Raw genomic sequence first — 17,280 nt, forward strand, 5'->3', positions numbered from 1 at the left:
TATCACAGTTTTGCTTTTTTTATCCATTCTATAGATGAAAAGCATCTTTAAGTTTTTGACAAATAGGAATAAAGCTACTATATATATTTTCATGCAGGTTTTTGGGTAAACACAAATGTTAAAATTAGTTGAGTAATCTTTTCAGACTGTGTTGAACCTTGTGAGAAACTACCAAACTCTTTTTTGAATTCCCACCAGCAAGGAGGGAGAATTCTTTTGATGATATATCCCACTTGATAATATCAATGTTCTAGATTTTAATCATTCTAATAGATGTGCAATGTTATTTGTTTTAATCTGCAATTCCCTAATAACAAATGATGTTGAGCATCTTTTCATATGCTTACTTGCCACCTGTTTATTATTTGATGAGGTGTTGTTCAAATATTTTGGCAACTTTTTAATAGGATTGTTTATTTTTTTGCTAAGTGTTAAAGAGTTCTTCATGTATTTTGGAAACAAGTCTTTTTTCACAATGCATTATGCAAGTATTTTCTTTCAACCTGTGACTTTTCCTTCTTTTAACAGTATCTTCACAAAGTAGAAGTTCTTAATTTTAAAATACTTTAACATCAAGGTGCTTTGCTTTTTTTTTTTTTTTTAATGGATCATGCTTTTGGTACTGTATTGAAGAGTGCATTGCCAAACACAAAGTCCTAGAGATTTTCTCCTGTTTTCTTCTAGAAGATTTATAATAATTTTGTTTATGTTTAGATCTGGGATCCATTTAGTGCTAATTTTCTTGAAAGGAATGACATCCATGTCTAGATTCCTTTTCTCTTTCTTTCTTTCTTTCTTTCTTTCTTTCTTTCTTTCTTTCTTTCTTTCTTTCTTTCTTTCTTTCTTTCTTTCTTTCTTTCTTTCTTTCTTTCTTTCTTTCTTTCTTCTTCTTTCTTTCTTTCTTTCTCTTTCTTTCTTTCTTCTTTCTTTCAAAATTATCCTTTCTTTTCACCATTAAATTACCTTTATTCCTTTGTCAAAGATTAGTTGACTGGATTTGTTTGTTTGCTTTTGTTTTGTTTGGGGGCATTCTGTTCTATTTCAATAATTTATATGTTTAGTCTTCAAAAATTTCACGCCGTCTTGGTTACTGTGTCTTTATAGTAAGTCCTGAATCAAGCATCTTGAGTCCTTCAACTTTTTCTTCTACTTCAGTATGTGGTGGCTATTATGAGTCTTTTGGCTTTCCATGTTAACCTTAGAAACCTTTTATTAATATTCACAAATAGCTGGCAGAGATTTTATTGGGACTGCATTGATTCTATAGATTTACCAGGAAAGAATTGACATCCTAAAAATATTGAGTCTTCTAGTCCATGAACATGAAATAACTTTCTTTGTTTTGGTCATCTTTGATTTCTTTCCCCAGAGTTTTGTAGTATTCCATATATAGGTCCTTACTTATTTTGTTAGATTTATACCACGTATTTCCTTTTTAGTGAGCAGACTCCCTATGTAGTGATGGATGCAGGACTGGATCCCAAGACCCTAGAATAATAACCTAAGCCAAAGACAGATGCTCAGCCACTGAGCCACCCAGATGTCCTCACATCTCAAACATTTCTAAATTTGGGATATATAATGGCAACATTTTGTTTTTGGTAACATATATATTTTGGTTATAATTCCCACATAGTTCATACAGCATACATAGAGTATTTCAAATATAATATTTCAGAGGGCAGGGGTGACAGTAAAAATAGATTTTTACATAAAGCAAATTAAGCATTTAAAGTAAGTTTTTTGTCATAATATTAACACTGATTATTGATGTGTACTGCACAAAATTTAAAGTCCAATATTATTTTTGGACTTTATGCTTTACATTTTATAAGGAATAGGAAGATTAAAGAAATTTTTTTATATATGTGAGTATAGGGGCACCTGTTTTACTTTTGTGTTTTAAAGAATATAATCACCAATAATATATTGGTTTCCTGAAGGACAGTGCTTTGTTACTTAAGCAATGGACCCAAAATGTAACTAAATAAAACTTCAGATCAGCTTCCAAATATTCTCTGATTCTCAGGTGAGCAGCTAAAATAATTTATTATATTGCCTTTTAAAAACTGTTTTGGAGGCAGGATAGAAGAACAAAATGTGGAGAGTTGGAAAGGGATGGAGGCTACAGCTTACACGAACCTACAATGGGGAGAATATTAGAAAGGTGCTATACTAGGAACAGTTGTTTGCCATTCTATACTTCCTGCAACCTGCAGTGACAAACTTAAAATTTTGGTTTTAAAACATGAAGTAATTTGTCTTGCTTGTTTCTCCTTACTTTCTTAAAAGTAAGCTAATGAAGCAATAGCATATAGAGATATTGGCTGGGGTTTACATGTGCATGAGCGTGTGCCTATCTGTTTAAAATACATTAACATTTTCAGCAGTTACTGCTGACTCTTTAGTCTCTCCAAAGTCCTCTTTGCATGAGCAATTTTGTATTTGATTTGGAACATGTTCTAAATATTCTCCACCAAGTTTGGAAAGCAGTCTTGTAGAGAAGGAGTAAAGGCATTGCATAGACCTTTAATAACCCTGACATGCTTGCTGTCCCTTCAGAGAAAAATCGTATGGTTTCAGCATACACTTGGCTGGTTAAAAGAATGTATTCACCAAGTTGTCCTTGTGACTAATGACTGCTGTGCAAAATGTTGTAGAAAATTTAGGTGATGTCATTTACTAATTAATGAAATACTTTCTTTGATAGATTGAATTCTTTACCTTGAGAAAATAAAGATGAATCTTTAAAGAATCAAGAATGTGTTCCTTATAGAAATGGAATTAAGAAAATAACTACCATCTACGAACCTATTTAGTTTGATAGGAAGTATTGTGAAAGTAGTGTGCCTGTCTGTTTTATAAGAGCAAGGAAAACCATTTAATTGGCCTATCCTTGAGTTGAGTCTTCCAGTATTTGAGTTACTCTGTGATGTAACTATTGGAATAAAAAATAGATAAATATTAATCAGATATTTAAGTGACTATTAAGTAAGAATTTGTTTAGAATAACAGATTGTGTGTATGTGTGTGTGTGTGTGTGTGAGAATATTCACTAAGTTTTTACTATATGCTAGGCTCCTTCACAAACATCAGTCCTCAAAACAAAGTTGTTTCTATGTATTATTTATCACCATTTTACAGAGTTGGCAAAGGAGGGCCTGAGTAATTTTCCAAACATATAAAATTGTGAATATTTGAATCATTGACATATTCTTTGATTTCAGTTCCATTATTTGCAATGTACAGCTTTAATTAATCCTTTAATGAGAATTAATCAAAGATCCACTTCCCATACTTGTGACTCCACAAATGAGGAACAATATAATAGTTGGCTTAAGATTAAAAAAGTGGAGATGGTATTATTTAACATGAATAGTGTGTTTTATATTTCATGTTACTTTGCATAAATTGTAATACATCTATAAACTTAATTTGTGTAAGTAATTTATTGTTGGTTTGAAAACAAAATTAGATGACAGGCTATAAGAGTAAAATCTGTAGTTTTAAAATAGGTCAAATTATTTTGGACATGATAAAAAGGAAGAAAATCTATATAATTAAGTACTATTCATTTGCACTGATCGTTTTTTTTTTCTTAATAGGCACCAATCTCCAACCACAAAGGTTTATGTTTTAATTCAAAATAACAATTAATATACCTCAATTTCTGGTATAGTGATCTTGTTCTTTAAGTATTTTTTTTTGCTTTTATTTATGAAATTTAAAATTTGACTAAATGAAGGTACCTTGTAACTGTTAAAATGATGATTTTTTGTGGTATCTTAAAATATTTAGGAAGAGCCATCAGAAGCACATGTTTCCCAGATTTTTTCTTTGTCCTTTTAAAATAATATAGTCTGTTCCACACATCCCCTTGAAAACCAGGGAGCAAAGAAAAGAATCTATAAGAAAGAGAGCAATAGTCAGACTTAAAGATTGGTAATTTAGTCAAATAAGTAGGGCTTTTGTGGGGACCAGATAACCAACATCTATCCTTGGTACAGCAGGAGATGGTGGGTGGTCTCAAATCATTATAGATGGAGGGGGTTCAAAAACATGAGGAAGTTATAAGTGTGGAGAAAGTTATAAATAAAAGCTTTCAACCTTTCAACACACTTCTAAAATATGCATTAGGTAGAGATGATTGCCCTAAAGAGAGTAATACTGATTTTTTTTTTTAAATTAAAGGATCTGTCCAAATGTCGATCTTTGTGACTTTTGTTTCATACACCAATGATTGTTTCCATTGTGGAAGGAAAAATAGAATTGATTTTGAAAATTGATGATTCCAGTGTCATTATTAGTTATGTGTAGAATCCATTCTTTTTTCAAAAAGCAATCATTTTGAATCTGGCTTATCCACAGTTTTCGATCCTAGACACACACAAGAATCATTGATGTGCTGGGAATGGCCGCCTCCCAGCTCAGCTCTCAAATTTCCGCAAGCAAGATGACTCAATAGTGATGGTGATGACGTTGGTTGACAAAGATAATATTTACCATCAACATTGAGTTATTTTTATGTAACCCAAACTTGTCATTTCTTAGACAAGAATATATATATGAAAATGAGAAGAGGCTTAAAAATTAAAATTCCAAAATGTGTCCAAAGAGCATTGAAAGTAACCTAATTTGGGGAAATTCAGAAGTTTAATAACAGTACAGTCCCTTTTATCTTGACAAATAAAGTATCCTTTGCTTTGAGAATTACAAAATACTCTGTTTATTTCAAGAACCAGAACCAGTATGCTGTCACAAAATATTTCTTCTTTAAGGAACAAAAACAGAACCCAGAGGAGGAAAACGGTGTGTAAGTATAGTATTAGGAAATGCTAACCACTTTTAAAATCCTGTCTTTCAGGAAAGAACGGTGACCATTAGAAGACAAACTGTAGGAGGATTTGGATTAAGCATAAAGGTAGCCTGTCTTTCCAGTCTATCCTTAAAGGCCATGCTATATTGCCTGCATTTTTGTGTATTTTGATTTTTTGCTGCTTAACAGTTAGATAAGAATGGCTATAGCAAACTCCTCAATATTTGGAGTGAGATATACATTAGGTAGGTTCTCATATTTGGAATTTTACCTGACATTGAATATAGGTTAATAATTTTCTCCATCTGGTGTCATCTAAAATATCAAATATGGTATTATAGTATGCCAGAGTCGGAACTCCTCTATCCAGCCAGAGTAGGAACTCCTGTCCCCTCAGTGAGTGGAAAAGAACAAGCTTTACACTAATAATAGTTCAGTATTAGGTGGGTTTTATTCATCTTTTTCTTTTGTTTAGTTTTCCTTTTTTTTTTTTTTTTTTTTTTTAGGAGACCAGCCATGGCACAATGCCAAGTATATATGATAGACAGAATTTTAGCATCTGATTTATTTTAAAAATGACCATACTGGAAATGGTCACTTCCATTTATTATTAAATTTTAAAGACATTTTTCCCTGTATATGGTTGACTAGTAAAGATGTTCCACACCTGCAAGTTATCATCACAGAAACAAAATAAATTTTAAAAGGATGAGAACTTATATAAATATTGGAAAAGTTAACTCAATGTCTTTAAAACCCTTTAGAAACCTACATCTCTGCACAGGTAAATGAAATTTAACTTTATCTTGACCATTGGGTTAGGTATTTTGCCTGTGTATCATGAAAATCATACATCTCAGGTATATCATGAAATTATATCATGAAATTTAACACAGCTCAGTTTATATATGCTTGGAAAGTGGAACTCTAAATTTTGACTTCCAGTTCTGGTTGACATTATGAAAATGACTCAGAAAAATATACCAGTGTGGAATAGCATTGTGTTGTTAAGTGATAAGAATATTACCACATGAAATGTTAGTTTTAAAACATATATTTAACTTTCCTTTATCTATCATCAGCTAAAACCAGGGAGATCTGTAGACCAAGTTATAGAATGTGGAAATGAGTTTCGTTTTTGCTGATATTTATTGGGACTGTTTGGAGGCTTTAAGGGTACCACGGAAGAGGGACATTTGGGTGGCTCAGCGGTTTAGCAGCTAATGTCACGCCCAAGGCGTGATCCTAGAGACCCCAGATCGAGTCCCACATCAGGCTCCCTGCAGGGAGCCTGCTTCTCCCTCTGCCTGTGTGTCTGCCTCTCTCTCTCTCTCTCTCTCTCTCTGTGTGTGTGTGTGTGTCTCATGAATAAACAAATAAAATCTTAAAAAAAAAAAAAAGATACCATGGAAGATAGTAAAAAGTCCATAAGAGAGAACAAACACTAAGTGTGAATAAAGCCCAATCTAGAGAGCTGGTTTCATTTGAGATAAGCACTTTCACCTACCAGACCTAATTCAATTTCTTTCTTTTTCTTTTTCTTTTTCTTTGTCTTTTTCTTTTTCTTTTTCTTTCTTTTTCTTTTTCTTTTTCTTTTTTTCTTTTTTTCTTTTTCTTTTTCTTTTTCTTTTTTTTCTTTCTTTTTCTTTTTCTTTTCTTTCTTCTTTTTCTCTCTTGCTTTCTTTTTCTCTCTTGCTTTCTTTCTTTTTCTTTCTTTCTTCTCTCTTTCTTCTTTCTTTGTCTCTTACTTTTGTAAAGATTTATTTATTCATTTCAGACAGTGAATGAATGGTGGGGGGGGGCGTGGAGAGAAGCAGACACTCCCACCCCACTAAGCAGGGAGCCCAACATGGGACTCCATTTACTACTACACATTTGGAGATCATGACCAGAGCCGAAACCAAGAGTCCATCACTTAACTAAGTCACACAAACACCTTTGACTCTATTTCTGATGGTGGAGCTACATTAGTTTTGTGCAAAATGGAAATATTCTTTTATATCTTTTCTATTTTCATTTATAACTTAAACTCAATAATCCAATATAATTTATTTTTACTAAGATTTTAACCTAGACAGTTTTTAAAACATCAAGAATTTTGCCAAATGAATTATGTCTATTTAATATTTTCATTACTCCAATCCAAACAAAACTCTTACACAAAAATAAATAATTTTTTTATCAAATCAGTGTGTAGTTTCCATTCATAATATTAAACATAAGAAGCAGTATTTGAATTGCAATCTGTGCCATATATTAGGAATTCTGACCAAAAAAGGCAATTATTTTACAATTCTTATGACATACTAACCAGAAATACAAAAATTAATACTTTTACTTAGAATATTATCCAGTCATTTGAAAATTTTCCTTTTAGGGTTTTCCACTTTGCTTTTCTCAGTACTTATCTCTGATATTTGCTTTTTAATTTTTAAACTGTCTTTGATTCTGTTAATGTGTATACATATATATGTCATGTTATATATATGTATCATGTTATATGTATGTGTGTGTGTATATATATGTATACTATATACATAGTGAACAGTTTAAGAAATTGTTTTAGCCTATGCAGAATTAATATTTTAATGTTGAGCATTTATTTATTTTTCTTGTGTATTTATTTGTTTGTGTACTTATTGCTGGAACAATTTGTGACATTTATATAATTACTTACATAAATATATAATCATATATCTTATCCTTATTTGCTTCAGTTAAGTAACCAGTGCTCACACACACTGGAGATTTTGCTGTGAGAATTATTGACTTAAACCTGGAATATCTCAACTGGAGATAACAGAAAGAAGAATGCATGTTGGACAATTAAAGAGGCATTAAACAATATAGTAAAACTCTTACAGGTGCTCCTGAATTTCACTGTACTAAGAACATATGGCCATGTTATTTCAATTTTACCTTCTAAAAATTATTTGTAGAAACCCAATCAAAGGGTAACAAAATGTCTTTTTTTTTGGTCAGATAACACTAAAACACTCCAGCATGTGCTGTTACAAGTCAAAGCTAATTGGCCATGCCCTGTGCTCCTGACAAATCTTGGCTCACAGGCCTTTCAGGCCCCTGTCACCATCATGCATAGTGGCAGCTCCTTGGTTTTCCCATGTGGTAGTAGGTGCTACAAAGTTGGTGAACAATGTCACAGAGAGGCTTCTTATATAACATGTAGTCAGATGATTGATTTATTAATGTGCCCCAGTGGCTGTAGACTGTGAGCAGTGTGACAACCCTGAAGCTACCAGTGTCCTTTAACCCTTGATGTCACGTGTCCATGTAAAGTGTTCTTGTTCCCCAGTGCTCTCCAGGCAGAGTCCCCTATAAAGGTGGTGAAATAAAAGTGAGCCTTTACCTCCTTTTATTTTCTCTACCTTATTGTTGAGACTGTTAAAAGTTCTGGGACAAAATTGTGTGTATTAGTCACAGGTGGCTTAGAGGTTGAGGTGGTCATATGTCTGAGGTAGTGCACATTAAGGAATGTATCCATCTCTAAATTTCCTGAAATTCTAAGGAAGAAGAGAAAAAACATAAATGTATTAGATATAAATCTTTTAAAATATACTTTATGTCAATTTTAACTTATTTTCTTTTCAAACATTATTTCCCCTTTTATTATAGTTTTGTTTTTTCATCTTAAGAAAATTTTTGGTTTGCATTACTAGCACTTCTTATAAAGTCTGAGACTCTCTTTGAAAAGTCACAATTATTTTAAATCATATCCAAAGATACTAGACCCTCAATGTGGAACACAGTCACCCAAAAAAGAGCTTTGGCGTCAATTACATTGATATTTAATTACACAAATCAGATATATCTCCAGAGATTAATTTTTTTAGATTCCTAAAATTCCATTTTTTCATAAGAGTGCTTTTTTAAAGATTTATTTATTTGTTTTAAAGAAAGAGAGAGAGCATGAGTGGGGAGAGGGGCAGAGAGAGAGAGAAGCTCAAGCAGACTGCCTGCTGAGTATAGAGCCCCACCCTGGGCTTCATCTCCTCACCCTGAGATCATGACTGAGCAGAAACCAAGAGTCAGTCACTTAACCAACTAAGCCACTCAGGTGCCCAATAACAAAAGTGTTTTACTGTGAAAAAGTAGAGACCAAAATTATCTATATAACCATGTTAATTCTACATGACAGCAAAAAAAACAAAAAAACAAAAAACCCACAATGCAGAGCCACGGATCTGTGGGCACTTGACAGACTTGTGCTAAACATTTGTCTTCAGCTCCTAGAAATGAAAGAGATTCTTTTTAACCTTTGAGGAGTGTTCGCATCCCTGGGTCCTGGCTTGTTTCTGCTTTGTTGTCCATGTTACAGTTATTTTCTCACTGCAGAGTAAATCGAGTAGGAGCAAATTGGTAACTGAACCAGGGTGCAATGAGATGAAATTTGGAGGCATGGCATATACACCTTTATAGCTGGCCCTGCCCTATGTTGTCTTAAATGGCACTTCTCTACGAGCCTCTACTCCAGAGCCTCAAAATAGAAATGATGCCCATACTTTCTGATCAGAAACTTAGTCATAAACCACTGCTAGGGTTTTATGCATTGTGCTCATTCCTGTGCTGTCTGCCAGAAATCCTTGCTCATTCAAGCTATTTTTGCTGTTGTGTTATTTTTTTTCATTGTGTTACTTTTTAGAACACTTATTGCATCTGCTGTAACTTTGATCTTTTTTTGGCACTTCTTTGCAATTCTCCCTGGCTTTTATAATTATTCAATCTTCCTCTATTTAAACATTCTTCAGAAGTCATTGTGTGTTTTTTCCCTTATATCACTTCTTGTTTTTAGCACTCAATAAAATGTCAACCTCTTCTTTATATTTTTAAATTTTCAAAAGATCATTCTCCAAAAACTGAACAAAAGGATCACTAACCTTTTCACTTATAATCACATAATCTTCTCTGTCCCCAGACTGAAAGTGCTTCTTTTCATGAAAATTTCAGAAATTAAAGAAGTAAAAACAATGAATCCTCGAAGTAGTAATTAGTAAAACTTAATTGTCAAGAGACCAAAAAGACAGTTTGCAAAGCAAGAGCAGTCAAACCAAAACATGGAACGAGGCTCAGGGTATATTGTTATAAAGCAATGTGTATAGTGGGAGGGTAGTCACTGTTTATTCCTCACAGAAATTGGTTATAATATCACAATTTTCTTAAATGATAAGGAATTTTTTAGTGTTTACCTCATATCAACCTTGGAAATAGTTCAAGTTTTTCTTATGATTTCTAGAGGCATAAACAAGAAATGACTTGAGTCAGGCTAGCCTTGCAAAATAAGCTAACTGAAGCTTTGTTTGTATGACTCAGGTGGTTTTGTCTGATCAGAGAATTTTCAAGGCTGGTCTCCATTTGTGTTTGATTTTTACACCTTGACGGTCTCAGATTCATCAGGCTAGCTAATGTATATTCTCACTGTTCCTACAGGACATTCCAATCTGCACCCTTGTCTAGTTTTCCAGAGTTCCTAAATTCCTATGGTCCCAGCTTTTCAGTTCCTGCCCCCTTTCCCTCACACCTCACCAGCCTTCTGGCTTTCTGGTAGAACCTTTCGTTCAAGTGCTTATCCCTCTTGTGTGGACTATTCCTGATACTTAACTGTTTCAAAAAATAAGTTAATGGTCTCCTACACCTAAATTCCCCAATAATCATGGAAGTTTTGCATCATAGGTCCCAATATTCTTCTATTTTTGCCTCATTCTTATGAAAATCCACCATATGGATAATTACCTTAAAGTGAGTCACTATCTTATTTATCTTCCATATCTTTGAAAATACGATACTATACATTTTCATATTATTAAATCATACCTCTTGTCATTGTCAGTTAACAAATCACCTTTAGAGAAAGGGTGCCAATTATTATTACTAGAAAAGGTTCTATGGAGTTATTTTCCAACAGACAAGGCTGTGTCATCTCTGTCCATTAAGGAAATATTTGTAATCAAAAGTGATTTTTTTTAAAGATTTATTTTTATTTATTTATGATAGACATAGAGAGCGAGAGTGAGAGAGAGGCAGAGGGAGAAGCAGGCTCCATGCCAGGAGCCCAACACGGGACTCAATTCCGGGACTCCAGGATCGTGCCCTGGGCCAAAGGCAGGCGCAAAACCGCTGAGCCACCCAGGGATCCCCTCAAAAATGATTTTTATATGAAAGCTTTAACTTTGCAGCAATCAAGAATGAAATTATAATTATTATTAAAACCTTATCACTTATAAACAATATTGCAAGTATATATTAATTAACTGCTCTTTAAGTAACAGATGCTAAATGCTTTATATTGTTTCATTTGCCCTTTAGTATCCAGCAAAGTAGGTAACTATTGCTATCCCTCTACAGACAGTGCAGTCAAGTATTAAGAGGTTGAGTAATTTACTCATTGCTGTACTTGGCAGAGCTGGGCCTAACCTCACATAAAGCAAATGATGTAGTCCTTACTCTTAATAACTGCTCTGTAGCTATAGAAACCAAACTAAATTATCTCTAAACTCTATACTTGGGAACACAAATAATGTTTCCTTTCTAAATTATCTACATTCTGGTTTATTCAAATGGATCAGTAAGTCCAGGATCAAGTAAGCAATTTAATATGAAGGAGTTGGTATTGATTGTATCAAATTTACCAAATAAAAATATATGTCTTCATAACAGCTATAATAAATTTCTACCTTTTAATTTATTAGTGGGTGATATAAGTATGCCCACATTTATATACATTTCTTCTCATTCTCTTCCCCGTTCTTTTTATTTGATTCTCATTCTTCTGTTTCCACCAGAGACAATATGGACAGATACCATTACATTTCTGCCAAAATCAAACTAAGTGATATTAGCAGGTAGGCATGGCACTCAAATAGAGCATATTTTCCCATGTCCTTTCAGATTATATTATTTTAGGTGTTTCTTCCATGCTTGTTCATTAGGCTCTTGACCTTAATTACTGTGCTGTTATTATCTGTTTACAAATATTTTCCTTGTTCTAAATAGATATATAATGGTGGGGTCTATGTATCTTTTCCCCCCAGAGGCTAGAATATGACTGATTAATTGATTAACCAGAATAATGACAATATTGGATCCAAAATATTTATTTGGTTAAGACTTCCAATGCTCTAAAAACATTCTGGGTTGGATTTGGCGGAATTTTAGTTATACTGGTAAATTCTTTGTATAGAGGCCTACTCAAAATGTATTAGATGGGAAGTTATATCCTGGTTCCTGTAAGGCTAGTTTTAAACTTAATTTTGCATTGAATGGTAACTATTTTAATAATTTTTGGGATGCACCATAGAATATTGCCTCACTTTCCCTAGTCTTGATTTTATACTAGAACAACAAAGCTCAGTTAATTCATTTATTCTCTAAACCTGGAGCACAAGTCTGCACCCTGGCTGGTCTAAGGGTGAGTTGGGGCAAAGCCAGTAAAGGAAGGTCTGCCTTGACCTCCTGCTCTTTACAATCCAGTGGGAAAGTCGACATTGATCAAATTGTGATGTAAATAAATGCAAATAATAACCTGGATCCAGTGTTACAGAAGTGAATTATATCAAGTAAGGAGACACTGATGAATGGGGTCTTTTAGCTGAAATTCTGAATTTGAGTAGGAGTTTACCAGGTTAACAGTAAAATAAAAAAAATAAAAATAAATAAATAAATAAAAAAAACCATCCAGGCAGAAGGAATAGTGTATAATGCTGCCCTGTGGTGCTCAGAGTGACAAGGTTCCTGGATGAAGATGGAGAAAAGGCTGAAGTCACCAGACAGCCTGCTGAGGATTGGGGCTTTTTTCCACCTGTAATAGGAAGCCTATCACCTGTTTTAAACAAGATGAGTTGCATTATGTGATTCTTGACTGGAGAACCTTACATTTCCCCATTTAGGTCCAGAATTAAATCTAATTAACTTTAGTAGAGCTGGACTGCTCTCACAATTCATCTAGTATATTAAGGTACTGTAAGTTTAAGTTCCAATTTTGTCTCCTGAAAATTTGCTCTCTAATTAATTAATAAAGTAATTTTCTGCAGTTAGTTTAGGAATTCTTTCAAAGCCCCTAATGTCTGATTCAAAACAAAAACAAAAACAAAACAAAACAACAACAACAACAACAAAACAAAATAAAAAAACCACCTTTGGACTCAAACCATTCAAATATCAGGAGAAATTTTACATACAAAAAAAAAAAAATGTTGAAAAAATAGGGGTTAGTTTTATCCTGTCCTTTAAACATAGTTCCAACACTCTGGTCTTGAGGGAGGAGTTACTGAGTTGCCCTTCAGAAATTGTTATTTCAACAGTGTTTTTCTCTAGACAGATCCCAGGGAGAGTTTTCCCGCTGTAGTACCATGGTAACTGGCATGAAAAGTCTGAGCACTAAGAAAATCTTTGGATGAGTAGTTAAAGGAGAGAAAACTGTGAAAAGTGAAAACAGCTGATGACAGCCATACAGACAAGAGTGACATAAACAATGCCACTTTCTGTCCCAAAATATCTGAACCATATAATATCTGGATGAATTTGTTTCTTCTTTTTATGCCACCTAAAACTTCATTGGTGGATGATTCATCTCAGTTAACTAGTTCTTTCTTCTAAGAAATGGAGATATATTCCTAAAATCCTTTTCAATTCCAAATATCTCTAGAAACTAACTGTAACCATGGGCATTTAATTTCATTATACATTCTTAGCTGCTACCTAAAATCATTTTGCAATTTTTTAAAAGATTTTATTTATTTATTTGAAAGAGAGAGAGAGCATGAGCAGAGAGAGGGGCAGAGGGAGAGGAAGAGGGAGAGGGAGAAACAAACTCCCCGCTGAGCAGGGAGCCCAATGTGAGGCTTCATCCCAGGACCCTGAGATCATGACCTGAGCCAAAGGCAGACTGAGCCACCCAGGTACCCCTCATTCTGCAATGTGTTTTAAAGAATGGGGCTATCTTAGGTGTGGGAAAGCTTTTGACTTCATTTATTCTATTCACTCATTCATCAACAAACATTTCAAATATAAAAAAGAAACACATTATTCCATTCACTGAGTTTACATCAACATATGAAACAAACTACCAAAAAACTTTAATGCCCTATTGGAACTTGCATTCTAGATACGAGTGGTGGAAGGAGAATGAAAGCAAATAATAAATATAAGAAATGAGTAGAGATAAGAGTAGATTGGAAGCTGATAAGTATAAAGATAAAGAAAGAATAGAACAGAAAAAGAGAATTGGGAACTTAAAACTCTAAGTAGTAAATATTAAGTCTTAGAATGGATTAGTGCTAAGATTATATACTACCCTAATGCCATATTATTTTATTCATAAATCTTAATCAACAGACTATTTAGAATAATAGCTGACTTGTGTCTATTGTGTGCTAAATAAGCACTCATTTCAATGATACTATCAGTCACAAATTACTATCTTTTGATTAGATGAGAAGTCATTTTAGAATTTGTGCTTGTTATGAACATGCTGACCGAAAGGCAAAGCAGAATTAGAAGCCATGTGGCTAAGACCAGAGACCACAGAGCTAGTGAGGGTAGGTAGATGAATATTTTGTTGGTAGCAGTGTGTTTGAATTTCAATCTAAAATAGTTTTCAATATTTTATTTATCATGTCTCTAATATTCTAGAAGTGCAAAGGACTATTTTCCAAGAAAAAGTTGAATATTACTACTTTTCTCAAAAACTATTGATCACCTATAATTAAATATAGTGACAATTCACTGTTAAAAATTGATATTCATGAAAAAAATACAGTTCTAAAATAACTTTTGTTATGAAGATAGAGAAACCCAGTGGAATTTTAGATTGTCTTTTCAACTATCCTATGTTAACAGTGCTATACTTCTTTTGTGCATGACATTTTATTATTTTTATTTTTATTTTTAATAATTTTTGAAAGATTTTATTTATGTGAGGGAAAGAGTGAGAAAGAGAGAGTGAAGATCATGGAGCGAGGGGTGCAGAGGGACAGGGAGAGGCAGACTCCCCCCTGAGCAGGGAGCCAAATGCAGAGCTCCATTACAGGATCCCAGGATCCTGACTTCAGCTAAAGGTAAACACAACAGACTGAGCCACCCAGGCACCCAGATGTTTTATTCTTTAATGCATTTATTTGATTTTTCAATTATTGTTTTCAAACCTCTCAACTCTGCAATATCAAAAGAGAATTTTTATGCACTTATTTCAGCAATTTATTTTATTTCCTTCCATATGTTTCACTTACTTATTTTTCATTTTTTCATATCTCATTTGGTCAATTAGATTAAGAATTACTACAATGTTTTTGTCAGTTTATTTTATTCTGTTAATTATGTTGTATGTGCTTTCATACAAAGGAATCTAATTTTAATTAAAGATTTGTGGCTGATTCTTTTTCCATCATGCACATGCGCACTCTGATTTTTTTGTGCAAGTAAAGTTCACTTAGCATATCAAAGGGTCTGTGCTTGGTCACCACCATAGAACAACTTAGCTAGTTAATGGAAATACATAATTATCTGGTATTTGGAACTCTAAATAAGAATTTCTACAATGGACAGCATGCTACACATTGAAAAGAATGCCTATTTAAGGCATTTCCAATCTTTATTTGAAAACAAAAACTCTCAAAATCAACTGTTATTAATTACTAGATGCACAGTGAAATTCTAAACTGGTAGAAACTTTTTTATTTATTTTTTATTCATGAAAGACACAGAGAGATAGAGAGAGAGAGGCAGAGACACAGGCAGAGGGAGAAGTAGGCTCCATGCAGGGAGCCTGATGCGAGACTCAATCCTGGGACTCCAGGATCATGCCCTGGGCTGAAGGCAGACGCTAAACCACTGAGCCACCCAAGGATCCCTGGTAGATAAGTTTTTTGGGAGCCCTATCTGCTGAGTGGAGAAAAATCCATGAGTTTATTTAAATTATAGCTGGTGTCCATTAACATATTATTCATGGCATATATTGTTTCCTAATTAAAAGCTGTATTTTTATTTTTTGCAATTAAAAAGCATAATATATGATTTTCTCTTTTTAGGGGGGAGCAGAACATAATATTCCAGTTGTCATTTCAAAAATCTCCAAGGAGCAAAGAGGTAAAGTGTTAAGAGAATTACATGGTAACTATTCCTTTGTAAGCCATTCTTACTGAAGAATTGGTCAGTATTAGTATGTGATTGACTAGCTCCAGGATCCCCATGACCAGAGAGTAAGTGGCCAAGTCAGATTGCTGAGTCCATCCGTTTATTACTCCAGAGAAACGTTTCTCTCACAGGAAAGCATAGATGAAAGATGAGAGCATGTGACTATGTATAAATTAGGGACTGCATAGCTAATTAATTGTTTCATTAAACAAGCAAACATATAGACAAATTTAATGATAACAAATAAGGCAGTTCCTGAAACACACATTTTTTTCATTTCTTATATGCAGTTTAACTTAATCTGCCATGATATTTCATCCAAAGATGTAAAACAACTGTTTCAATGACTGAAATCAGTAAGATAATCTAATGTTTAAAAAGAAACTCAGAGTTGATCTCATAGCTGATGGATTAATGTCTAGATAGAAACTTTCTCACAGATACTTTAATATTATAAGTACATGAGAAACTTTTGTCGTCCATCAAGAAGACTAACAAGTTTTAGGCAATTGTAAGATTTGAAGCGATATGATTAAATGGAAATAGGTGTTCCAATATCTGGGCAGAATCATACAATTGCCTTTGCATTCCTATTACTTGTGGATCTTTTAAGATGCTATCTGTATAAAACATTTAATATTTCCCTTGTATCAATTTTTATTTTACTTAATTATAAAACCCTTTCATCTGTATGAAGAAAATAGTCAATGCGTAATCATTGCCTTTCTTCCTTCACAGCGGAACTTTCAGGACTGCTTTTTATAGGAGACGCAATTCTACAGGTATACATTTTACCCTTATTTTCTATGTGCAACCAAAACATAAATTCAATTCACAGTATGCCACATGAAACCATAATTTTCTTTTCATTGCAGATAAATGGAATCAATGTGAGAAAATGCAGACATGAAGAAGTGGTGAGTTTTCTTTACTTTTTCTTAATAACATAATTTTCCCCATGTGCAAATAAGGATCTACTGCATTGCTAAACACTGTTCAACTTACTCCTTAGGTAGATGTGACATTGGTCCAGTGTGATAATCAGATTTTCAGATGATCTCTTCATTGGTGCCCGCATGTGTGTTTCATATTAGAAACAGGTCTGTGAGTAGTAAGTATCCAGGACAAAATGTAATTCAAAAAAATACTTTGACTGGCAGGGATTAATAGAAGAACTGGAGAAAACATAATAAGCAACCCTCAATGTCCACTAAATATATCTCTAGGTGAAATACACCTCTAACTCCTTGCGAATGTTTAAAAGCATATAAATAATATGAGGCGCCTAGGGGGCTCAATTCATTAAACATCTGCATTCA

At 33.5% G+C, this 17,280-nt stretch overlaps 1 protein-coding gene across 4 annotated transcripts in view; it reads left to right on the top strand.

The window, feature by feature from the left end:
- The window catches only part of SNTG1 (syntrophin gamma 1), an 813,219-nt gene that overhangs the window by 565,173 nt on the left and 230,766 nt on the right, over positions 1–17,280 (top strand). For all 4 annotated transcript variants that reach the window (XR_005380942.1, XM_038579273.1, XM_038579274.1 and 1 more), the window contains 4 exons: positions 4,865–4,921; positions 15,856–15,913; positions 16,700–16,743; positions 16,837–16,878. Coding sequence is in view for 3 of the 4 variants with exons in the window: in XM_038579273.1 (XP_038435201.1) it covers positions 4,865–4,921; positions 15,856–15,913; positions 16,700–16,743; positions 16,837–16,878 (201 nt within the window). In the remaining variant the exon portion in view is untranslated. The remainder of the gene's footprint in view (positions 1–4,864; positions 4,922–15,855; positions 15,914–16,699; positions 16,744–16,836; positions 16,879–17,280) is intronic.

The sequence above is a fragment of the Canis lupus genome, chromosome 29 (genome assembly GCF_011100685.1).
Source record: "Canis lupus familiaris isolate Mischka breed German Shepherd chromosome 29, alternate assembly UU_Cfam_GSD_1.0, whole genome shotgun sequence".
Lineage (NCBI taxonomy): Eukaryota > Metazoa > Chordata > Mammalia > Carnivora > Canidae > Canis > Canis lupus.